Source organism: Scyliorhinus canicula, chromosome 15 (assembly GCF_902713615.1).
Source record: "Scyliorhinus canicula chromosome 15, sScyCan1.1, whole genome shotgun sequence".
NCBI classification, from domain to species: Eukaryota; Metazoa; Chordata; class Chondrichthyes; order Carcharhiniformes; family Scyliorhinidae; genus Scyliorhinus; species Scyliorhinus canicula.
In genome coordinates, this window is record NC_052160.1 from 126,250,482 (window position 1) to 126,275,893 (window position 25,412).

Sequence of the window (25,412 nt, forward strand, 5' to 3'; positions counted from 1 at the left end):
GGGCAGATAGGCGGCAGGTGAAGTTCAATGTGGAGAAGTCTAAGGTGATGAATTTTGGTAAGGAGAACATGGAGAGATAATATAAAATAAGGGGACAAATTCTTAAGGGGATGCAGGAGCAGAGGGACCTGGGTGTATTTGTGCATAATCATTAAATGTGGCAGGTCAGGTGGAGAGAGCAGTTAATAAAGCATATACTATCCTGTGCTTCATTGATAGGAGCATAGAGTAGAAGAGCAAAGAGTTTATGCTGAGCCTATGCAATACACTAGTTAATCCTCAGCTGGAGTATTGTGTACAGTTCTGGGCGCCACACTGTAGGAAGGATGTGAACACAGTGGAGAGGGTGTAGAAGAGGTTGACAAGAATGGTTCCAGGGATGAGAAACTTCAGTTATGAGATTAGAATGGAGAGGCTGGGACTGTTCTGCTGGGAGAGAAGAAGGCTAAGAGGAGATATGATAGAGATGTTCAAAATCATGAGGGGGGGGGGGGGGCTGGACAGAGTAGATAGGGAGAAAGTGTTCCCCTCATAAATGGATTAAGAACGAGAAGGCTCAGACCCAAAGTGATTTGCAAAAGAAACAAATGTGATGTGGGGAAAAACATTTTCACACAGCGAGCGGTTTGGGTCTGGAATGCACGGCCTGGAAGTGTGGTGGAGGTAGGTTCAATTGAGGCATTCAAGATGGCATTAGATGATTATTTGAATGGAAACAATGTTCGGGGTTACGGGGAAAAGACAGAGGAATGGCACCTGCCATTGATGCTCATCTGGAGAGCCGGTGCAGAAACGATGGGCCGAATGGCCTCTTTCTGCACAGTAACCGTTCTGTGATTCTGTGTAGGAGTGAACTGTCCTGTTGGAAATATGAATCATGTGAAGGTATTAGCTAGTTGCATTTATAACTGGATGGCCCAGAGTATTTTACGGCTAATGAATTGCATAGTGTAGTCATTGTTGTAATGTAGGAAACTGAGCAGCTTGTTTTTGCACAGTAAGGTTCCACAAACAACAATGTGATAATAACCGTGTTTTTATGGGTTTATTGAGGTATAAATGTTGGTGTAGCCACTGGGGAGAATTCCCCTGCCAATTACATGAATCATCTCTTCCACCTCCGACAGTGCAGCACTCCCTCAGCGCTAGTGTCAGCCTGGAATTTGTGCTCAAGTGTCTGGGGTGGGATTTGAACTCATGACCTACCTTCTGCCGCCAAGGTTGCACACACACGTCCGCCCAGCCAAGCGGCACCTACCCTAGTAGTTTGATCTCCTTTTTGTGTATTTTGATTCTGATCCAGCCTATCGTTGGTGAGTTGCTGCCCGATGAGGGCCCATTATAAACAAGCTAGAATAACATTTGCAACATTTTTGTGAAATGAATGCTCTCCAGACACACCTATAGGTTTCAGGTGTGGTGTATCTTGATTTTGATTGTGTCAATGGTGTTACCATCGGAGAACTTGCTGTGTCTCTGACCTGTCTTCATTCTGCCGTTGATGCATTTTGATGTCAGTCTGTCCTCTAGTGGTACCGGGTGGAATGGTGGGAGACTCATTCGACCTCTGAAGCCATCCATGTGAGTGCCTCTCCCCTCCCCAGGAGGTGCATTGCTGCCTCAAAATCGCACCTCATTCATGGGAATAATCAGAGACCAATTTCCAGCACAGCTTGTCTGCTGCAGCGTTCAATTCAGTTCTCAATTCACCGTGGGGCACACATCATTCTCTTTCTTGCTCAGTAACTGTGGAGGTGTGCATGGCACCATGCTACAGGCGGACAACGTTGCTGAGGAATGCTGCCATTCACAAATTTCAAATGACCAACGATGGGCAAGATGATGCATGAAAATCTGCCTGTCTGTCACAGAATGTGACTCGCAGCGAAAGACTCAACTTGAACTGGCTCGGTAATGTAAAAAGGATTGTTGGCGTGGAACAGAAAGGGAAGGAATGTGCATCGAGCTAGTGCACCCACCGGCGAGAGGATCTTTGATGGATTCATCGACCCGGTTGCCTCGAAATAACGGCTTCTGATATCCATTTGTGTTACTGTCAGTTTTCCCAAGGTGAGGCTGCCCCGGTACCTCACCTTATTGGCCTCTGCTCTGCCCCAACCTCAGGATTTTTCAGCTTCAACGACACGACCCCCCACCCCCTGCCCTGCCTGTACTGGGATGACCCTAGTGTTAAAGGGACATGAACGACATAAAGATGAATGAACCCTAACCGTGAGTGACAGCCAGGTATTGAACCGTGGACAGGTATGAGAGCTGAAGTCAGTCTGTCGTTGCCCAGTCCACATGCACACACACGTACTTCCCAGCCAGGCTCACTGAGTAGTGACAAGGGGCAGAACAGTTTTACTGGTTGAAAACAAATAAGCTGTTGTTTATGTTCATTTTAATTTAGAAATGCACTGAAAAGCATTTTAAAATTAATTAGCTCAAATTGTATTAACGGTGTTTACTAATTAGAGGCTGTCAGATGTGTCCTAACTTCACTCTGAGGAGAGTTACTAATCTGACAATAGGATTGCGATGAATGTGGCTGGAGAGAGCGAGAGAGAATTCCAGGAAGAGGTCACCTCTCTGATTGACTCTGAATTTTCCAGAGGGTTTCATCATTCCCGTAGCAGCCTCCCCGAACAGGCGCCGGAATGTGGCGACTAGGGGCTTTTCACAGTAACTTCATTGAAGCCTACTCGTGACAAGAAGCGATTTTCATTTTCATTTTTCATTCAATTCTCCCTCAGCCTTGTCCTGTCTGCTAGAACTACGCATTTTGTATCTGTCGAGGGGTGCAGATCTTAGAGCTGGTAAATGTAAACATTAGGAAGGTTTTTTTTTGTGGGGGGAGGGGTGGAATTACTGATGTAATCTGCCCTTCCTGTTGATTTCAAAGGAGTGTAAAATCTGATAGGGAATAAAATTGGGCTTCACTCTGAACTCACCCAATTCCCAGATTTTCAACAAATGCACCTCGGCCCAATTTCAGGGAATGAGCCCCAGAGCTCAAGTTTGGGTGGATGAAGACCAGGCCTCTCATTCTTGATCGTGGAAAAGGAACCCGTTCAAAATTAATGATCTGATTCGCAATACACGGAGAGTATTTGGAATGATTAGAGAGCAGCCCGTAGCACAGTCCCTCACACATATCTTCCCTAATTTATCCTCACCTCTAAAGTTTGGTTTCAGCATTGAAGAAAAGGAGTGACCTGCAATTTGGGCTCCCTGGCACATTTGACATTTCAGTATCAAATGGGAGTTCCAATCCATCCCGAAGGAAACCCTCCTCTTGTCTCAGACTCCGAAGATCGTCCGTGAAGTGGATTTAGTCTAAGTTTAATCCAGTTCCAAGTGTCACAGGTAAAACTGTTTGACCTGAAGCCAATTGAAATCAAACTGGTAATTCCACTTCATTTAGATAAAGACATCTAATTTTGAATTGGAAATGTCATTGTGGTACAGTTTAAATCAGGATCTTATGCATGTTAGACCTCTAAGAGTGCTCGACTCCGTCACTGAAACGAAGAAATTCTGCCATCAGGATTAAATGAGTTTCAAATAAAGACCCCCTCCACGTCTCCCCACCAGTCCCTGTCTGGGGAAGTTTATCTCAGAGTCATAGAGGTGTACAGCACAGAAAAGGACCATCACATCTACGCTGGTCGAAAACAACTACCAAACCATTCCAATCCCATTGACCAGCACTTGGCCCATATCCTGGTATCCCTTGGCATTGCAAGTACACTCAAGTACTTCTCAAGTATTACGAGACGTCATTTCCACCTCCAGTAGGCAGCGAGTTCCAGACTCCCATCACCCTCTGGGGGAAAGTTCTTTTCCTCATATCCCCTTTAAACATCCTGCCCCTTCCCTTAAATCTATGCCCCCAGCCTTTGATCCCTCCACCAAGGGGAAATGTTTCTTCCAGTCTACTCTGCCTATGCCCCTCATAATTTTATACATCCTAAACATGTCCCATCTCAGTCTCCTCTACTCCAAGGAAAACAACGCAAGCCTAACCAATCTCTCTTAAGACCTAAAATTCTCCAGCCCAGGCAACATCCTGGTAAATCTCCTCTGCACCCTTTCCAGTGCTGTCACATCCTTCCTATAATGTGGATTCCAGAATTACACACAATACTCTATCTGAAAAAATGGAAAGAATGAAAATCGCTTATTGTCACGAGTAGGCTTCAATTAAGTTAATGTGAAAAGCCCCTAGTCACCACATTCCGGCACCTGTCCGGGGAGGCTGGTACGGGAATCAAACCGTGCTGCTGGCCTGCTTGGTCTGTTTTAAAAGCCAGCGATTTAGCCGAGTGAGCTAAACCTGCCCTCTGTGGGCTAACCAATGTTTTATATTTCCAGCATAACCTCTCTTGAACTCTACGCCTCGGCTAATGAAGGCAAGTATGCCTTCTTAACCATTGTGTCCACCTGCTCTGCTACCTAAAGAGACCGGGGGCAGGATTCTCCAATCCCGCGGCAGATGGTCCACGCCGTCGTAAACGCCGTTGCGTTTTATGACGGCGTGAACGGGCCGCTTCCATGTCTAATTCTGGCCCCTACAGGGCCCCTACAGCGCTGGAGCGGTTCGCGCCACTCCAGATCCCGGCGTTAACTGGGCGCCGCGGGATCCGCGCATGTGCAGTTGCGCCGGCGCCAAACAGGACATGCGCAGTGGCACCGGCGCCAGTGCGCGCATGCACAGTGGCCTCCTTCAACGCGCTGGCTCCGACGCAACATGGTGCAGGGCGACAGGGGCCGGCGCGTAGGAAAGGAGGCCCCCAGGCACAGAGGTCGGCCCACCGATCGATGGGTCCCGATCGCACACCGTGACACATCGGAGTCCCCACTAGGATTGGAGACCCCCCCCCCGCCACAGGCTGCCACCCGACCCTTACACGGTGAGGTCCCACCGGCCCAGAGCAGGTTAGAACGGCGCCAGTGGAACTCAGCTCTTTTCCTATGGCCGCTCGGCCCATCCGGGCCGGAGAATCTGCGGGCCAGCCGCGTAGAGTGGCCCGTGACCGGTGCCAATGGCGGAGAATCATGTGCTGGCGTCTGAGCGGCATGGCCGTTCGCAGGGAATCTTCGGCCCGGCCTGGGGCTGGGAGAATCCCGCCCCAGGAAACATGCACACCATCAGGTGTGTCACTTTGAGTCACTCGGTCTCTGAGAGAATGCTGACTGACCAAGGTGCTAACCTTAAGATGAGGCATGAAATCAGAGTTCGGTCTGCTGCTTTGGATGGTTAAAATTCCATGACACTATTGGAGGATAAACAAGGATGTTCTGGTCTCAATATTCCTTCAATCAAACCAATAACGTTCAGATTATCTAACCATTCATCCCATCGCTGTTCGTGAGATCTTTGTTATGCACAGAATAGAGCTGCACTTGAAAAATTTGCAGTCAATGCACTGGAGATAATAAGATGCTATCAAAATGCAATATTTAATTATTTTTCCTAAATAACAGCATGAGCCTAAAATCAGGGCTCAATAAAACTCCATATCCTCGGGCAGACTCCATTGCCCTTTGATCTCCGCAACCACATTTGAGCCTGGTATCACAGGAGCAAGTGCCAAACCTGTTTGAATCACAGCAACATTTGTAAATTGAGCAACGAGGAGCTGAACCTAATTTGGATTCTTTAACTTTGTCATCTAATAGGGCAGCACGATGGCACAGTGGTTAGCACTGCTGCATCACGGCGCCGAGGTCCCAGGTTCGATCCCGGCCCTGGGTCACTGTCCATGTGGAGTTTGCACATTCTCTCCGTGTGTGCATGGTTTCGCCCCCCACAACCCAAAGATGTGCAGGTTAGGTGGATTGGCCACGCTAAATTGCCCCTTAATTGGGAAAAATTAATTGCGTATTCTAAATTTATAAAAAAAAATCTTTGTCATCTAACACGATAGCTCCAAAAGGAAAATTAATATTCAAAGATCAAAGGCAGAATTTGGACATTTCCTCAACTCAGCATATCCAAAGTATTTTATAACCAGTGGATTATTTTAGAGTCCTTGAAGCCAGTTTTAATTTTGCTGTCACTTCTGCACAAGCGTGCAGAGTAAGATCCCACAAGAGGCACACTAGGTAAATGGCCGTCAAGTTGCTTTTGGCAACCCTGGATTGGGAAGAATTCTACTGCTCTTCTTCAAATAGTCATTGGATCTTTTACATCGACCTAAGAGGGCAGACCAGGCCTTAATTTGACACCACAAGAATGTATCCTCTATGTAGGAATAACCCAGTCACACATGGGGAACAGTCACTTAGGTGAGATGGACAGCTCACAGCTATGAATCCATTCAGCAATATGAGTGGCCTGAAAAAAAAACTGGCTCCTCTGCTGTGTTTCGCACAGGAAGTGATGTCAGGTGCTATTAGTGGGTCACAGCTGTGAAGATTTAATTAGTAGGATTGCTACACTTAATTGAAAACCAATTAGAAGATGATGGATTTTGATTAGCAATTTAAATTTTTTTAATATATAATTTGTATTAACCAGTTTCAGGCAGATGTGGAGAGTGCCGGGTGTGTCAGTGAGGTAGTGTGGAATTACATTTTAATATAACTTGTACTGAGCCACTGGCTGTTATTATTTGACACTCCATCTGTTAAAAGGAACAAAGTACCTTGAACCCAAGCTCTGAGAATCGTTCGCTGTGTCTCCCTGATGGTCCTATAAACAAACAATGTGGAGCAACATCTATATTAACAATGGAAGGTTATTGGGGAAGAGGTACACAGGTTTATCCTTCAATCCCTCACCCTGCATCCCAAATCATTTCCAGAAATATAGCTAAAGTTGTTTCTTTTAAAGTGGATATGAGTTTAACTGTTTGTGCGGAGTCGGCACATTCTCCCAGTTCGCGTGGGTTTTCTCCGGGTGCTCCAGTTTCCTCCCGAAAGACGTGCTTGTTCGGTCAATTGGACATTCTGAATTCTCCCTTTGTGTAACCGAACAGGCGCCGGTGTGTGGCGAGTATGGTCTTTTCACAGTAACTTCATTGTAGTGTTACTGGAAGCCTACTTGTGACAATAATAAAGATTATTATTATTAATTTGGATTCAGGAAGACAATTCCCAACGTTGACCCTGACGGTTGGGGAATTGGCTCACTTTTCCATTTGCCCATTCATACGGCACGCTAAAATATCCTTGATTCTGAGCAACTTATTTCACATCTGACATCTCAATTCCTCTTTGAGTGTAGAAGTTCTCTCTGCTTCTCCTCCTCACAAGTTAGTCATGGAAGAGGAAGGCCATTCTGCCCATCCTAATGGGGCAGCAGGGTAGCATGGTGGTTAGCATAAATGCTTCACAGCTCCAGGGTCCCAGGTTCGATTCCCGGCTGGGTCACTGTCTGTGTGGAGTCTGCACGTCCTCCCCCTGTGTGCGTGGGTTTCCTCCGGGTGCTCCGGTTTCCTCCCACAGTCCAAAGATGTGCGGGTTAGGTGGATTGGCCATGCTAAATTGCCCGTAGTGTCCTAATAAAAAAAAAGTGGAGTTAAGGGGGTGTTGTTGGGTTGCGGGTATGGGGTGGATGCGTGGGTTTGAGTAGGGTGATCATGGCTCGGCACAACATTGAGGGCCGAAGGGCCTGTTCTGTGCTGTACTGTTCTATGTTCTATGTTCTAATTCGCCTATCCTATCCAGGTTGACATTTCGGTTCTTCCCATTGAAACATCCTAACTCTATATCTACAGATTCAGAGATTGCCTCCCACACCTTTCCTCGAGGGCTATTCTGAGTGTAGACCATGAAGTAAGGAAAAGCTTCCTGATGTCATTCTGAGATTTACATTTCACGAGTCTGAATCTGTTACCCTTTGTTCTATGCCCACTGTTTAATTTAGTGTCGCAGTAAACTATTTCCAAATCATTTATTCTCCTGTTGACCCCGGCTCTATGAGGCTCCTACCTTGTGGGCAGAAAGAGCCCAACTTCTCTTGTTGTTTCTCACGGCTCAGACACTGGAATCAGACATGTGGATCTGCTCCATCGACAGCGTCCTGAAGACCAGATCGGACTTTGTATTCAAGATGTGATCTGAGCAGATCATTTGTTTGATTACGGTGTCTTCTGATTTGTAGACTGTTGTCGGTATTGTTATGGGCCAGGGTTTAGAGAACCCCAAAGTGTATCATGGAGTTCACCTGACCCACAACTTTTAATAGATTGTGGTATGGGGAGCACATGGCCCACTCTACAGGTGCGGTACAGCAGAAATGGAAAAGTATTTGTTAAAGCAAAACAATGTTTATCCTATGAACTCCAGTTAACCTTTCTAAAACATACAGTGAACATCTTAGCAACCATCAACTCAAATACAACTCCCAAAGAATACAACTCTAAGTAATCCTCAATAACTTCCTAAACAACATCCAGAAGACAAAAGAAACACCTTTTAACAGAAGCACATTAGGTTTACATTCACTACTGAGAACATTTATAATTCTGAATTCACCGGATGATCAAGAGATAGTATTTTCATGGCAGAGAGATCAACAGTACACTTGCTCTGTCTGGCTTCAGCTCCAACACTGAAAACAAAACTAAAACACACCCTGCAGCAAACAGCCTAAAACGAAAGTAAAAAGCTGACAGACAGCCCAGCTCCACCCACACTCTGACATCACTGCAATAACATGAGTAGCCAAACATTTCGTAAAGCAACATTCTCATGACAGTATGATACAGCTCCACATTGTTTCGCCTTTGTCGATTGCTTTCCTGCATTGGTTGATTAGGGTTGAATCTATTTTTGTATTCATTCAACGGATGTTAGCTTCCCTGGCTAGGCCAGCATTCATTCTCCATTTCTAGTTATCCTTAACGATAGTGAGCTGTCTTCTTTAACCGCTGCACTGCATGTGGTGTAGGTACACCCACAGTGCTGTTAGGGAGGGAGTTCCAGGATTTTGACCCAGCGACGGTGAAGGAACGGCGATATATTTCCAAGTCAGGATGGTGAGTGGCTTGCAGGCGGACTCACAGGTGGTGGCGTTCCCATGTGTCAGTTGCCCTTGTCCTTTTAGATGGTAGTGCTTGTGGGTTGGAAAGGTGCTGCCTAAGGAGCCTTGGTGAGTTCCTGCAGTGCATTTTGTAGTTGGCACACAGACTGCCACTGTGCATTGGTGGTGGGACAAGTGAATGCTTGTGGGTGGGGTGCCTATTAAGTGGGCTGCATTGTCCGGAATAGTGTTGAGCTTTTTGAGTGTTATTGGAGCTGCACTCATCCAGGCAAATGGAGATTATTCTATCTCTCCCGACCTGTGTCTTGTGGACAGGAATAGGGGGTGGTGCAAGAGGTGACTTACTCACCACAGGATTCCTAGCCTCTGTCCTGCGCTTGTAGCCACAGTGTTTATATGGCTAGTCCAGTTCAGTTTCTGCTCAATAGTAACCCCCTGGATGTCGATGGTGGTGGATTGCCATTGAATATCATGGGGTGATTGTTTGATTCTCTCTTGTTGGAGCTGGCACTTAAATGCTACTTGTCACTTGTCTGCCCAAGCATGGACATTGTCCAAGTCTTACTGCAATTGGGCTTGGACTGCTTCGGTGTCTGAGGAGTCGCAAAGGGTGCTGAACATTGTGCAATCAGAACATCCCTACTTCTGATCTTATGATGGAAGGAAGGCCATTGATGAAACAGCTGAAGATGATTCGGCCTAGGACACGATTCTGAGGAACTCCTGCAGTGATGTCCTGGAGCTGAGATTACCGACCTCCATTAACACACCAAAGGCCATTTCAACTTCATCCTTATTGAAGTTCAAGCCATTCAAGCAGAATGTGCACATTTAATGTTTTCTCCCAAATGAAGCACTTTGCATTTTACTGTATTGACTTTCACCTGTACATTGTCTGGCTCAAATATATTTTATCCAACCCCATTGTGGAATCCCAATGTCTCCCCCAGTTAGTTACACTGCCAGATTGGAAGCATTTATTCACTTTACATTGGGTTTGTGAATCTAAGTCCCAACAACAAGCCTTGTGGTGCCCCATTCACTATCCCCCACCCCACACACTGCCCCCTGCTGTCAGTGCCACGTTGTGCCATATCCTCCACTAACCAATCTCCTGTTGCTTGTCTGCCCTTGTGCCAGTTTCTGATTAATTCTCAAATATTCCCTGCATCCGAAAAGCAACTTGCTGTGGCATAGTGTGGCCGATAAAAGCCGGCGACGCTGCTCACGGGAACTACCCAGCTCCCAACGCCCCACGAGATCGAGCGCGATCTCGCGAGCTGTAGCGATGTAAATCCCACCCGCAATGGGATTTTTAGCAAATCTGCATATTACAGCAAGACAGCTAGTCTCGCTGTAATATGTAGATTCCTGAGGTACCCGAGCTGTTGGGATCTATCCCCTTCGCATCAGCGACCTTGGGCCAACGCTATTCAGCCCTGGTCCCCACAAACAGGGACCAGGCGGAACAGCACTTGTGGGGTCTCCCAGGGGACCTGGGGTCCCCAGGTGCATGCCCATTGGGCAGGGTGGGGACCCTGGCACTGCTGGTGCCACCAAGGCACCCTGGCAGTGCCACCTGGGTGCCAGCCTGGCACTACCAAGATGCCCAAGTGGCACTGCCAGCTTGCAGGGGCAGTGCCAGGTTGGCATTGTCAAGGTGCCAAGCTGGCATTTTTCGTATGCTGGTAATTGGGCCAGGGGTACCCTACATGGGTGATGGGGGTGTGTGCGGGTGCCCTACATGGGTAATGGGGTGTATGGGTGCCCTACATGGGTGATGGGGGGTATGGGTGCCCTACATGGGTGATGGGGGGGGGGGAAACCGAGGATTGTGACACCATTTAAAAATGGCATCCCGATCGCTCGCTACACTTGGAGTTCCAGCGAGCGGACCTCTTTGCTGTAGAAAATGGGGTACGTGCGGCCTTGCCGTGCGTTCCCCGCTGAAGCCTCTTATTCAATGGGAGTGGTGTTTTATCGCCATGTGTTTCTTAGCGTGGCAAGCAGCAGGAAACACGCGGCTAAATGCGTTGGCTACGGGACTTTGTTCCCATTTATTTGAATCACGCCGATTGCCACAAATGCTGAGGGCTTTAAGTTTAAGGTGCTTTTGATGTGAAACTTTATCAAGAAAAACATTTTTGGAATCTGGTCACAGAGCCCTCCCCACCATGTTCATGGGTTGTCACTTTCTCAAAGGAATGAAGGAGGGCAGCAAGGATGTATCTTCCTGTCTGAAACTGTTGCGTACCCTGTTACCGTTGAACAGATAAAGCTCCAGTTTACTTTGGAAAACCAACCCAATTATTTTAACATCACATCTGTGGTCAAAGTTTTTTGTTAAGAGAGTACCCAATTGTTTTTTTTTCCAATTAAGGGGCAATTTAACGTGGCCAATCCACCTAATCTGCACATCTTTCGGTTCTGGGGGTGAAACCCACGCAGACACGGGGAAAATGTGCAAACTCCACAGGGACAGTGACCCAGAGCCGGCTGTGGTCTAAGTTGAGGTGTCAGGCTAAGCAACTGTTTCCTCAACCTGCCCTTCCCCTCTGCCACATTGTTTCGGACATCCTCTCCCACTATCTCCTGTGCTGTTTGCAGAGCCGTAAATTGGTAAAGGGCAGAAGGAGGACAATCGGTCACGCAATTCGCCCCACTCCACACACTCCTTCCCCATAGCCCTGTGAATGTTTTCCCACTCGCGCGTTCATCCAATTCCCCTGAATCTGCTTCCACTGCCCTTGCACCAACACATTCCCGAGGACAACAGCTCGTGTCATTGTCCCTGTGTTGCCTCTGATTCATTAGCAATCGCTTTCAGCCTGTGTGCTCTGGTGACCGATCCTTGTCCCACTGGGATCAGTTCCAGCTTCTGAGCTGGCTCTTGTCAAACATTTCCTGAGTTTGAAAAAAGCTCGATTAAATGTGTCTGGCCTTTTCTCTGATTGCAGGTGCCTGTGTCCGTGGCGATGATGAGTCCGCAGGTGATCACCCCACAACAGATGCAGCAGATTCTGTCTCCACCTCAGCTGCAGGCGTTACTGCAGCAGCAGCAGGCAGTCATGTTACAGCAGGTAAGCTGCAAGGCCGCGCATCACCCAGGGGAGAGTTACAGAGACAACCCCTCTCTGACCCACACTGCGTCATTGCTCAGTCTGCAGCTTCTCATTCACCCTTTGGCACAATCAGTCATCTGGTCACAGCAGGGCTCCCATGGTTGATAACTGCTTCACCAGACCGTCCACATCTCCGCTACTGGCTCTCAGTGGCATTCACATCGCTGGCGTACAAATCGCCATCACTCCTTCCTCAAGAGCGGGTTCAATCCCCAATGTAAGGGTGATCCAATCCGCTACGATTACAGTTCTGGAATGGCCTTTCCATTACAGATTTCACAGGGACCAACACTGGGGAATTAGTAGGTTTGTTCTCAAGCTTGCCACTGTCTACGTAAAACATAATCTTCAGAAATATACAACACTCTTTCGACCTTCACTCCCCCCCCCCACCAGGGCAGGACACACAACCCCTCTCCATCCTCCCTGCCCTCCTCCAGCCTCCCCCCATCGCATCCCTGGTGTTGGAACAGCTGAATGCAGTTTCTTGCGTGATAGGCCACATTTGTACCAGAGAGCTCGCTGCTGCTCTGTCACGTAAACCAGGAGGTTTGGGGTTTATATTCAGTCAGTGCAGTGTTACCGTAACTCGCATCCGGCGAGGTGGGGGTACAGCGGGCAGTGTGGGGGGGTACAGCGGGCAGTGTGGGGGGTACAGCGGGCAGTGTGGGGGGTACAGCGGTCAGTGTGGGTACAGTGGGCAGTGCCGGGGGGTACAGCGGTCAGTGTGGTGGGGGTACAGTGGTCAGTGTGGGTGGGGTACAGCGGGCAGTGTGGGGGGTACAGTGGTCAGTGTGGGGGGTACAGTCATCAGTGTGGGGGGGGTACAGCGGGCAGTGTGGGGGTACAGCGGGCAGTGTGGGGGGGTACAGTGGGCAATGTGGGGGGTACAGCGGGCAGTGTGGGGGGGTACAGTGGTCAGTGTGGGGGGTACAGTCGTCAGTGTGGGGGGGTACAGCGGGCAGTGTGGGGGGTACAACGGGTAGTGTGGGGGGTACAGCGGGCAGTGTGGGGAGGACAGTGGGCAATGTGGGGGGGGTACAGCGGTCAGTGCGGGGTGTACAGCGGGTAGTGTGGGGGGGTACAGCGTGCAGTGTGGGGGGTACAGCGGGCAGTGTGGGGAGGACAGTGGGCAATGTGGGGGGGTACAGCGGTCAGTGCGGGGTGTACAGCGGGTAGTGTGGGGGGGTACAGCGTGCAGTGTGGGGGGGTACAGTGGGCAGTGTGGGGGGGTACAGTGGGCAGTGTGGGGGGGTACAGCATTCAGTGTGGGAGGGGTACAGTGGGCAGTGTGGGGGGGACAGCGGGCAGTGTGGGGGGGTACAGTGGGCAGTGTGGTGAGGGTACAGTGGGCAGCGTGGGGGGGTACAGCAGTCAGTGTGGGAGGGGTACAGCGGGCAGTGTGGGGGGTATAGAGGTCAGTGTGCGGGGGTACAGTGCGCATTGTGGGGGGGTACAGTGGGCAGTGTGAGGGGGTACAGTGGTCAGTGTGGGGGGTGCAGCGGGCAGTGTAGGGGGTACAGCGGTCAGTGTGGGGGTACAGCGGGCAGTGTGGGGGTACAGCGGTCAGTGTGGGGGGTACAGCGGATAGTGTGGGGGGGTACAGTGGGCAGTGTGGTGGGGGTACAGCGGGCAGTGTGGGGGGTACAGTGGTCAGTGTGGGGGGTACAGTGGGCAGTGTGGTGGGGGTACAGCGGGCAGTGGGGGTACAGTGGTCAGTGTGGGGGGTTACAGCGGTCAGTGTGTGGTCAGTGTGGTGGGGGTACAGCGGGCAGTGGGGGTACAGCGGTCAGTGTGGGGGTTACAGCGGTCAGTGTGTGGTCAGTGTGGTGGGGGTACAGTGGTCAGTGTGGGGGGTTACAGCGGTCAGTGTGTGGTCAGTGTGGTGGGGGTACAGCGGGCAGTGGGGGTACAGCGGTCAGTGTGGGGGGGTACAACAGGCAGTGGGGGGGGTACAGTGGTCAGTGCGGTGGGGGTACAGCGGTCAGTGTGGTGAGGGGAAAATTGTCAGTGTGGTGGGGGTACAGCGGTCAGTGTGGGGGGGGTACAGTGGTCAGTGTGGGGGGGGTACAGCGGTCAGTGTGGGGGGGGTACAGCGGTCAGTGTGGGGGGGGGGTACAGCGGGCAGGGTGGTGGAGGTACAGTGGTCAGGGTGGTGGGGGTACAGTGGTCAGTGTGGGGGGGTACAGCAGGCAGTGGGGGGGTACAGGGGTCAGTGTGGGGGGGGGTACAGTGGTCAGTGTGGTGGGGGTACAGCGGTCAGTGTGGGGGGGGTACAGTGGTCAGTGTGGTGGGGGTACAGTGGTCAGTGTAGTGGGGGTACAGCGGTCAGTGTGGGGGGGGTACAGCGGTCAGTGTGGGGGGGTACAGTGGTCAGTGTGGTGGGGGTACAGCAGGCAGTGGGGGGGTACAGGGGTCAGTGTGGGGGGTTCAGCGGTCAGTGTGGTGGGGGTACAGTGGTCAGTGTAGTGGGGGTACAGTGGTCAGTGTGGGGGGGGTACAGTGGTCAGTGTAGTGGGGGTACAGCGGTCAGTGTGGGGGGGTACAGTGGTCAGTGTGGTGGGGGTACAGCGGTCAGTGTGGGGGGGTACAGTGGGCAGTGTGGTGGGGGTACAGCGGTCAGTGTGGGGGGGGTACAGTGGGCAGGGTGGTGGGGGTACAGCGGTCAGTGTGGGGGGGGTACAGTGGGCAGTGTGGTGTGGGTACAGCGGTCAGTGTGGGGGGGTACAGTGGTCAGTGTGGTGGGGGTACAGCGGTCAGTGTGGGGGGGGTACAGTGGGCAGGGTGGTGGGGGTACAGCGGTCAGTGTGGGGGGGTATAGTGGGCAGTGTGGTGGGGGTACAGTGGGCAGGGTGGTGGGTGTGTGCCAGTCCAGACACAGTATGATCCTGGGTAAGTGATAGATGGTTTCTCTCCACCCTGGAGGCTGAGGATGAGAAATGTGTCTGTCTGGAATACAGTATTTAGGCAAATTCAAATTTACAAACACTCAAGGATGATTCAGTGAAATAATCCCCTGGCTAAATGGGTCAAATGAGGGGAATGGGCTGCACACTCCAGATTTGTATCCCCGCAGATTGATTAGATTGAGTGGTGATCTAAGCACGTTGTTGGAAATGATTTATGGAGCTAATAGGACCGTTCGATAGAAACTCTGGTCGGAAAAATCAAGGTGGCAGAACCTTTGTATTCCAGCCCAAACATTGAGGGATGATTCAGGAAGAGGAGCGGGAATCAGGAACTCTCTCCCCCAGAAAAGCTGTTGAGGCCGGGAGGCTGAATTGAAAATTTCAAGCCTGGGACTCAATGGTTTTCCGTTGGGGAAGGCGATGACGGGACCAGGAATCAAAGTAGGTGTGTGGAGTGATGTTCCAGGTCAGCCTTGATCTAATTGAGTCGTGGGACAGGGTTCAGGAGCGGTACAGCCCCCTGTTCAGTGAGTGGGCTCCAGCCATGAGGCAGAATGTAGCTTGAAGCAAGAAGAGATCATTGCAGTGGTGTTGACACACACGAGACGCCGTGAGCATGCTGTAATCACTCCCTTTCACTTTAGATGAGACACTGATCCAAATTAATATATTTCTCGAACCTTTCTAAACATAGCAGTCATCCCAAGCAGCATTTTACAGGTTCCTCATCTACATGTCACCAGCACACAATGATCCCACAGACCCTGTAGGATCGCACTGACAGATAATTAACTTTCCACCGAGAATTTAATTGGTGTTGTCTAACGCAAAATAGCAGCGAGGTTTGCACTGTGTGCTGGCTATTGTTCTGATATTAATTTTCTGATTGCTTCATCTGTGGGTTTTTTTTTTACCCTGACTGAGATCCTTTGTATTTTCCGTCCCTGTGCGTTTTCCCTCTTCCTTCTCTTCGCAGCTTCAAGAGTATTACAAGAAGCAACAGGAACAATTGCACCTTCAGCTGCTCACTCAACAACAACAGCAGCAACAACAACAACAGGCCATCAAACAGTCGAAAGAGGTACGTTGATCTGGAGGCATCGGGTGGGAAACTATCGTTTAAAACAAGCCCTCCTTGTTTCCCTTACATTGAAAGCAAGACATCTTATTCATCGACTATGTCAGCCAAGCGACAGTTCTTAATGTGAGAGACTAGGCAGTGAACATTGGATGGCTGTTTGACTGTAGAAGCATCACAATCCAGTTTCCAGCCAACATCCAGTTGCATGTACACATGCATACACACACATGCATACATACAATAAAAGCAAATTACTGCGGATGCTGAAATCTGAAATGAAAGGGAAAATGCTGGAAAATCTCAGCAAGTCTGGCAGCATCTGTAGGGAGAGAAAAGAGCTAACGTTTTGAGTCCGATGACACTGAACCCTTTCTCTTACCCCAGTCCTCCTTATCCATCCTCTGGTTGTGCTCTCATTTCACACTGAATTCATTTTGAAGTATTTGGGCGGAGGAAGAGTATGGGGAGCGGGGAGAGCGGGGGGTGGGGGTGGGGGGTTGGCGTTCCTGGAGAAATGGGATCTGGTTGAAATCTTGTTTGAGCATCTGGAAGACGCTGACAGGACTCCCTCCACAATTGTGGGCTGGTGATTTCATAGAATGTACAGTGCAGAAGGAGGGCATTCGGCCCATCGAGTCTGCATCGGCTCTTGGAAAGAGCACCCTACCCAAGCCCACACCTCGGCCGGGATTCTCTCTTACACGGCGGGGCGGGGGGGTCCCGGCATAGCGGAGTGGCGCCAACCACTCCGGCGTCGGGCCTCCCCAAAGGTGCGGAATTCTCTGCACCTTTAGGGGCTAGGCCCGCGACAGAGTGTTTGGTGCCACGCCGACTGGCGGCAAAACCGGCGGCAACAGCCTTTGACGCCCGCCGCCTGGCATCGGGGCTGGCCGAAAGGCCTTCGCCCCTTTGCGCATGCGCCGGTGCGTCAGCGGCCGCTGACGTCACCACCGGCGCTTGTGCGGTAGGGGGGGTCTCTTCCGCCTCCACCATTGTGGAGGCCGTGGCGGCAGCGGAAGAAAAAGAGTGCCCCCACGGCACTGGCCCGCCCGCCGATCGGTGGGCCCCGATCGCGGGCCAGGCCACCATTGGGGGTGCCGGAGAATTCCGGCCATGGCGGGGGCGGGATTTACGCCGGCCCCGGGCGATTCCCCGACCCTGCAGGGGGTCGGAGAATTCCGCCCCTCTACTCTATCCCCATAACCCAGTAACCCCACCCAACACTAAGGGCAATTTTGGACACTGAGGGCAATTTAGCATGGCCAATCCAACTAACCTGCACATCTTTGGACTGTGGGAGGCAATCGGAGCACCCGGAGGAAACCCGCGCGCACATGGGGAGAACGTGCAGACTCCACACAGACAGTGACCTAAGCCGGATTTCGAACCTGGGACCCTGGAGCTGGGAAGCAATTGTGTTAACCATTATGCTACAGTGCTGCCCAAAAGGTTGGACAAAAATATCGAAACACCTGCAGCAGAAAAGCTGCCTACTAAAGATCATGCGGGTCGCAATAAGGTTATCCCGCCTAATCCCACATTACATCTCTTGGACCGCAGCCCTGCAGCTCACGACACCTCGAGTACATGTCCAAATATTCCTTTTAAGTTATGTTGAGGATTTCTGCCTCTCCCACCCTTCCAGGCAGCAGATTCCAGATCCCCAGCACCCTCTGGAGAAAGAATTATCCTCAACTCCTCACTAATCCTCCCACCAACCACTTTCAATCTGCATCTCTTAGTTATTAACCTTTCTGCTAACGGATATGTGTCCTTCCTATCCACACACTACTCTGCACCTCTCATGAACTTATTCACCCCAATTAAATCAGCCTCTATTGTTCCAGACGAAACATCTTCTCCAATTAATAAAAGCAAAATAAAGCAAAAGCAAAAGGGCAGCACGGTAGCACAGTGGTTAGCACAATTGCTTCACAGCTCCAGGGATCCCAGGTTCGATTCCCGGCTTGGGTCACTGTCTGTGCGGAGTCTGCACGTTCTCCCCGTGTGTGCGTGGATTTCCTCCGGGTGCTCTGGTTTCCTCCCACAAGTCCAAAGATGTGCAGGTTAGGTGGATTGGCCATGCTAAATTGACTTTGTGTCCAAAAGTTGCCCTTAGTGTTGGGTGGTGTTACTGGGTTATGGGGATAGAGTGGAGGTGTGGGCTTGGATAGGGTGCTCTTTCCAAGAGCCGGTGCAGACTCGATGGGCCGAAAGGCCTCCTTCTGCACTGTAACTTCTATGATTCTATGAAAATCCTGCAGACACTGGAAATCTGAAATAAAAACTGAGGGGGCGATTTTCCAGCCCCGTTTGCAACAGACGCAAATCCCGTTATGGTCGCTAACTCTCACGAGAGGGCCATTAGAGGATTTGTCCCGGGGAGGTCTCACTTTGAGATCTTACCCCCACGCTCCCCCACCGGCTATGTAATCAGGCTGACACCCAGCAAGGGTATGAACCAGATTACCATGCTTTTGCTTGATTTTAATATTCAAAAATGGCTTCATGCCATTCCTCCTGGGCTCACCATGTGACCCCTCTCCTACTGCCAGCAGGAATCAGTACTGGTTTCCAAAAATGGACACCAATCATGATGTGCATGCTGGGAGATCAGAGGTGAGTATAACCCCCAGGCCGTGAAGGACATGGTTGGCACTGCCAGGGCCGACGCCTCCTGGGAATCATATTGAGGGCTTTACATTATGTGGAGGAGATGGCAATGGTATGTGGTGGTGATGGGAGTGAGGGGGCGGTGCGGACAGATGCCCACACTGGTGTGGGGGAGGGCGGGTGCCTACATTGGTGGGAGGAGGATGTCTGCATTAGTGGGAGTGAGGGGGACGAATGTCCGCAATGGTGGGAGTGAGGGACAGGGAGAGTATTGCCTGCATTGGTGGGAGTGAGGGACAGGGAGAGTATTGCCTGCATTGGTGGGAGTGAGGGACAGGGAGAGTATTGCCTGCATTGGTGGGAGTGAGGGACAGGGAGAGTATTGCCTGCATTGGTGGGAGTGAGGGACAGGGAGAGTATTGCCTGCATTGGTGGGAGTGAGGGGGGGGATGCCTGCATTGGTGGGAGTGAGGGGGGGATGCCTGCATTGGTGGGAGTGAGGGACAGGGAGGGTATTGCCTGCATTAGTGGGAGTGAGGGACGCGGTTGGTGGCCTGCATTGGTAAGAGTGAGGAATGGGGGGGGGGGGGGGGGTTTACCTGCATTGGTGAGAGTGAGGAACTGGGGGGGGGGGGGGTTTACCTGCATTAGTGAGAGTGAGGAACTGTGGGGAGGATTGCCTGCATTGGTGGGAGTGAGGGGCGGGGGGGGGGGGGGTTTACCTGCATTGGTGAGAGTGAGGAACTGGGGGGGGGGTGGCCTGCATCGGTGGGTGTGAGGGACGGCGAGGGGATTGCCTGCATTGGTGGGAGTGAGGGAAGGGGGGATTGGCCTGCATTGGTGGGAGTGAGGAACGGGGGGGGGGGGGGGGGGGGTATTGCCTGCATTGGTGTGAAATGAAATGAAATGAAAATGCTTTATTGTCACGAGTAGGCTTCAAATGAAGTTACTGTGAAAAGCCCCTAGTCGCCACATTCCACCGCCTGTTTGGGGAGGCTGTTACGGGAATCGAACCGTGCTGCTGGAGTGAGGGACGTGGGGGGGGGGGATTGCCTGCATTGGTGGGAGTGAGGGGGGGTGGCTTGCATCGGTGGGTGTGAGGGACAGGGAGGGGAATGCCTGCATTGGTGGGAGTGAGGGACGGGGAGGGGAATGCCTGCATTGGTGAGGGAGAGAGGGCTCCAATCCCCCGATGTCTGCGATGATGTGGGAGGGGAGGGGTGTCAATTTGAGATCATGGCTCTCCAATCGGGAATGACGGTGCAAAACATGCTCCACACAGACAGTGACTCGGGGCCGGGATTGAACCTCGATCCACTGCGCCGTGAGGCAGCAGTGCCAACCAGTGCCTCACTACGTTTCGGTTTACTTTTATCAAAACCTTTATTAACTTTCAATCCCGCCTTCAGGTTTTGGGGGCAGATCCAATTAGGGATCGATAACATTTTGTTTAAAGTAGATAAAGTTTAAGGGCGGCACGTTGCACAGTGGTTAGCAATGCTGTCTACGGCGCTGAGGAGCCGGGTTCGAATCCTGGCCCCGGGTCACTGTCCCTGTGGAGTTTGCACATTCTCCCCGTGTCTGCGTGGGTTTCACCCCCACAACACAAAGATGTGCAGGGCAGGTGGATTGGCCACCTTAATTGGGAAAAAATAAATAAATAATTAATTGGATGCTCTAAATTTATCAAAGAAAAGTAGATAAAGTTTGAAATTCAGGACACTTCCTGAGTGAATACAGCCAAACAAAAATAAACATTCCTACACAAAGTCAGAAAGATAAGACAATTTACAATATCTACCTTATACTCTAACATTCAGAGTAAGTCTGAGATGAAGATGAAATGAAAATGAAAATCGCTTATTGTCACAAGTAGGCTTCAAATGAAGTTACTGTGAAAAAGATACATGTGAATTAACAGCTGAACTATGCTCAGACACATCCCGCTACAGAATGGATGATATATGAGACCAAAACAGATTCCATGGATTTCTCAAAAACCCACATGCTGCTTGACGCAATGTGAGCCAATCAGACTCACTAGAACTCCAGGCAGCATTTTCTGATCCTGCCAGCGGCTTTTAGCTGCTCTCCAAATGTTCCTGTCCCTCCCATGCCGATGCCCACCACTGGCAGGACCGCAAAATCCCACCTGTCGTCTTTCTCACAATGGTTTCCAATCTCCACCTTTTGAAGATCTCACCTTGGAAAGAGATCCCAAGGTTTCAACAATGGCCCAGGTCGCACGGTTTTGGCCTCATCTTCCAGCATTCCTTTCCCCAGCATTTCTAAACACACTCCAGCATCCTCTTCCAAGCACAATATCAGATCCCCAGCCTCAAAAGCAGAACACAAATGCAGCAAGGTGGAGCCTTTATCCCAATGGCGTGGAGCACAGAATCACCAACCTCCGGCTGCATTCTCAAATCTTCAAGGCTTCTCTCTTGCCCAGTTTCCCTGTGATGGGATTTGAACCCATGTCCCTAGAGCATGAGCCTGGTCCTCTGGATTACTAGTTTAGTGACATTACCATTAGTCAACCATCTCTCTGTTACTTAAATAATCCTACAATATCCCCCATTCCAGGATGGTCTATGAGGCAAAATAAAGTAGGCGGGAATGCTTTTCGTGATAGGTTACTGCAGAGATTAAGAGCTCATGGGGTTGGTGATGATGTACTAACATGGATAGAGAAAGGATAACTGGGATACAGTGGCACAATGGTCTTGTAATCCACCAGAGACCCAGGGTAATGCCCTGAAGTCCAAAATTCGAATCCTATCACGGAAGATGGTGAAATTTGAATTCAATAAAAATTTGGAATTAAATGCCTTATGATGACCATGAAACCATTGCTGATTGTCGTAAAGACCCATCTGGTTCACTAATGTCCTTCAGGGAAGGAAATCTCCCGTTGTTACCCAATCTGGCCTACATGTGACTCCAGACCCACACAGCAACGCATTTGATTCTTCACGCCACCCCCCCCCTCCACGGAAATGGCCCAGCAAGGCCTCTCAGGTCAAGGGCAATTAGGGATGGGCAACAAATGCTGGCCCAGCCAGAGACGCCCACATCCCAAAACAATGGAGAAAAGAAAACAGGAAAATTTCGAGTCACCTCTGAACATTTCTGGCTTTGCTCAGGACGAAATTCAGAAAACCAAAATTAATAAACGGCTGAAAAATTGATGGAAACAAGGATCTTGGTATCCAAGCCGAGATGAATAAATATTCAAACTTTTCCCGTGCCTGGTGACCCTCTCTGTCACACTCATCCTTTAAAACCCATAATGGCTTCAAGATTGCAAAGTTATTCATTCTTCATTCTGTGTGAAGCTCATGAGCTCTCTGTCCATCTGGCACAACCTCGTAGGTTCAGAGATGTATATTCTAAGCAGACACCACGTCACCCCTGGGAGAAATGAATAGAGAGTGCAGCACACAGTCTGTACAAACCGAGGAATGGTGCAGTGGATGCGAGCAAAGAAAAATAGGCCTCTAATGAAGACAATGTGTCCGAGGGTTTCTGATGGATTGAAGGGTCAGGGGTCATGAGCTTTCCAAAGGTTGTGAAATTTCTGATGTATTTTAAGATTGAGGCAGAGGAAACGGATAAATGGAAATTTGAGGGTGGCTATGCTGCAGTCTAACCCAGACTGAGATCAACATGTCTCTTTGGGAATTGCTCCGGCTGTAACTTATTCACAGTCTGAAGCCAATTTTAGGTGCACCAATCTAGGACCACTAATCAGCTGTTATTTGACACACAGCTGTCACCTACCTCTCAGGGCAGGAGATCTGGGAGGATTACCTTGGAAAGATACTGGGCGGGATTCTCTGGTGCTAGTCTGCCTCGCTACAGGTGTCAGCAAGGACAGAGAATTTGACGCTCAATCAAATCTCCCATTTACTACAGCGTGTCTGCAGATTCCTGCTGGCGTGAAACAATGGCGATAAAGAATCAACATCATAGGTCACTAGGGAAGGTCAATAGAAAATTCACTCTGCAGCTGAACCTGAAGTATTTGGCATTGCTTTACTCTGTAGTTTACCTGGTACTGTACCTGCCCTGGGAGAGTTTGATGGGAACAGTGTAGAGGGAGCTTTACTCTATATCTAACCCGTGCTGTACCTGCCCTGGGAGAATTTGATGGGAACAATGTAGAGAAAGCTTTACTCTGTATCTAACCTGTGCTGTACCTGCCCTGAAAGTGTTTGATGGGGACAGTGTAGAGGGAGCTTTGCTCTGTATCTAACCCAGTGCTGTATATGTCCTGGGAGTGTATGATGGGGACAGTGTAGAGGGAGCTTTACTCTGTATCTAACTCCGTGCTGTGCCTGACCTGGGAGTGTTTGATGGGGACAGTGTCGAGGGTATTTTACTCTGCATCTGAACACACGCACATTCTATATAAGAATTTTTTAAACAACTATCTGCAGCCAGTGGGCATTAATTTGTTATTTACTGCCATATCTCGCAGCAGATTGATTTGGAGGTGCATGTTTCCAATATGCGTGTCTGTAAATAAAAGCTTCGAAGTGTGACACACCCTCTGTTCAACTGTCCCAATGACGCCAAATCTGGACTGAATTTTGGTGATCAAAACCACTTCAGCTGAGACTTCCTATTCGTGTAAGCAGTTCAGCCACATCGCAAATTTGCAGCAAGAACCAATTCCTTGGTTTTAAAGGTCCCGTGTGGCAGAGTGATCGGACTGGGTGCCCACTGAATAAGCAGCTTAGCGTGGTATGATGCCAGCCAAACAGGAAGGCCAAAGGATCAATCCCCTGTCCATTCCTGGATCTAATCCTTGACTTTTTTTGTTATTTTTGGTATTGTCACTTTTAGTATTTACTGAGCATTGGTGGGACGTTTGGCATTTCATGGCGAGTTACCTGAATGGACTGTTAGCCGTGTTCAGTGGCTGACTCACTTCCTTCTAAGTTCCCATTCCCATCCCAGAGTCTTGACTAGACAATTTAGTCCGACACTCGTAGTGCAGTACTTTTAAAAATTATAAATTAAGAGTACCCAATTCATTTTTTCCAATTAAGGGACAATTTAGCGTGGCCAATCCACCTACCCTGCACATCTTTGGGTTGTGGGGGCGAAACCCATGCAAACAGGGGGAGAATATGCAAACTTCACACGGACAGTGACCCAGAGCCGGGATCGAACCTGGGACCTCAGCACCGTGAGGCAACAGGGCTAACCCACTGCCCCACTGTGCTGCCCCTCGCAGTGCAGTACTGAGGGAATGCTGCAGTGTGGGGTGCGCTGTCTTTTGGATGAGGCGTCAAAATCAAGGCCCTATCTTTCCTGTCAGGTCCTATGGTGCTATTTGATGGAAAAGAATAGAAATTCGACCCAGTGTCCTGATTGGTGTTCATTCCTGTACAAATGTCACGGAAAACAGTTCATGTGGTCATTAGCACTTTACTATTCATCGGACCTTGATGTGCGCATGTTAGCTGCCATTTCCCTATAGTGTAACAGTGATTACACTTCAGATGTACTTTTAAAAAATTCATTTTACAAGATGTGGGCGTGGCTGGAGAGGCGAGTATTTTTATTGCCTATCCCTGGCTGCGCTTGAGGAGATGGTGGTGAACCAGGTGTGACACCAGCCAGCAGAGGGTGATATACCATCAACCTGACACGAGTTGTAGAGAGGATCCAAATATTAGGCTTTAATAAGCTAGATGTGAGCCCTGCAGTGGTCGTACAAGGAAAGGCCGACTGCCGGCTGGCACGAGCTTTTGTAACCATCCTCCCGGCTAATCGGCGGGGAGTCACATGACTAGCCACAGCCAATTGGCAGAGAGGCACATGACTTGCCTGGGCCAATGGGCAGCGGGACTGCTGTACCAATGGCAGCCTGGTTCTAAGGTAATGTGATCTCCCTAGCCATACTACCACAGATGGGTTTTCCCCCTGATTCCCATTGACTCCAGTTTTGTGAGGGCTCCTGGATGCCATACTCAGTTAAATGCTGCTTTGAGGTCAAGGGCAGTCACTCTCACCTCTTTTGTCCATGTCTGAACCACCGCTACACTGAGGTCAGAGGCTGAGTGACCCTGGCAGAACCCAACTGAATGTCCATGAGCAAGTTATTGTTGAGTTAGTGCCGCTTGATAGCACTGTTGATGACACTTTCCATCACTTTGCTGATGTTCGAGAGTAGACTGATAGGGCGATAATTAGCCGGGTTGGATTTGTCCTCTTTCTTATGTACAGGACATACCTGGGAAATTTGCTACATTGCCAGGTAGATGCCGGTGCTGCAGGTGTACAGGACAAGCTTGGCTGGGGGAGCTGCAAGTTACGCAGCACAAACCTTCAGTACTATTTCTGGAACATTGTCAGGGCCCTTGGCGCCTGCACTCTCTTGTGTCCTCGGCTATTTCTTGATATCATGTGGAGTTAATCAAATTGGTTGAAGACTAACATCTGTGATGCTGAGGACCTCAGGAGGAGGCCAAGATGAACCATCCACTCGTGGTTGAAGATTGTTGCAAATGCTCCAACCTTCTTTTCTGCACTGATATGCTGGTTTCCTCCATCATTGAGGAAGGGGATATTATGGGGCCATCTCCACCAGTTGTATGACACCCTTGATATCTCTGTAGTCAACTCCAGCCCCACGGGCCCCGGAGTCCAAACATAAGTGAATTAACCTATAATCTGTG

General features: G+C 50.0%; 1 protein-coding gene across 5 annotated transcripts in view; it reads left to right on the top strand.

Annotated features, from left to right (window-relative positions):
- The window catches only part of foxp4 (forkhead box P4), a 483,722-nt gene that overhangs the window by 353,791 nt on the left and 104,519 nt on the right, over positions 1 to 25,412 (top strand). For all 5 annotated transcript variants that reach the window (XM_038819852.1, XM_038819849.1, XM_038819853.1 and 2 more), the window contains exons 4-5: positions 11,953 to 12,075; positions 16,003 to 16,107. In XM_038819852.1, coding sequence (XP_038675780.1) covers positions 11,953 to 12,075; positions 16,003 to 16,107 — 228 coding nt within the window. The remainder of the gene's footprint in view (positions 1 to 11,952; positions 12,076 to 16,002; positions 16,108 to 25,412) is intronic.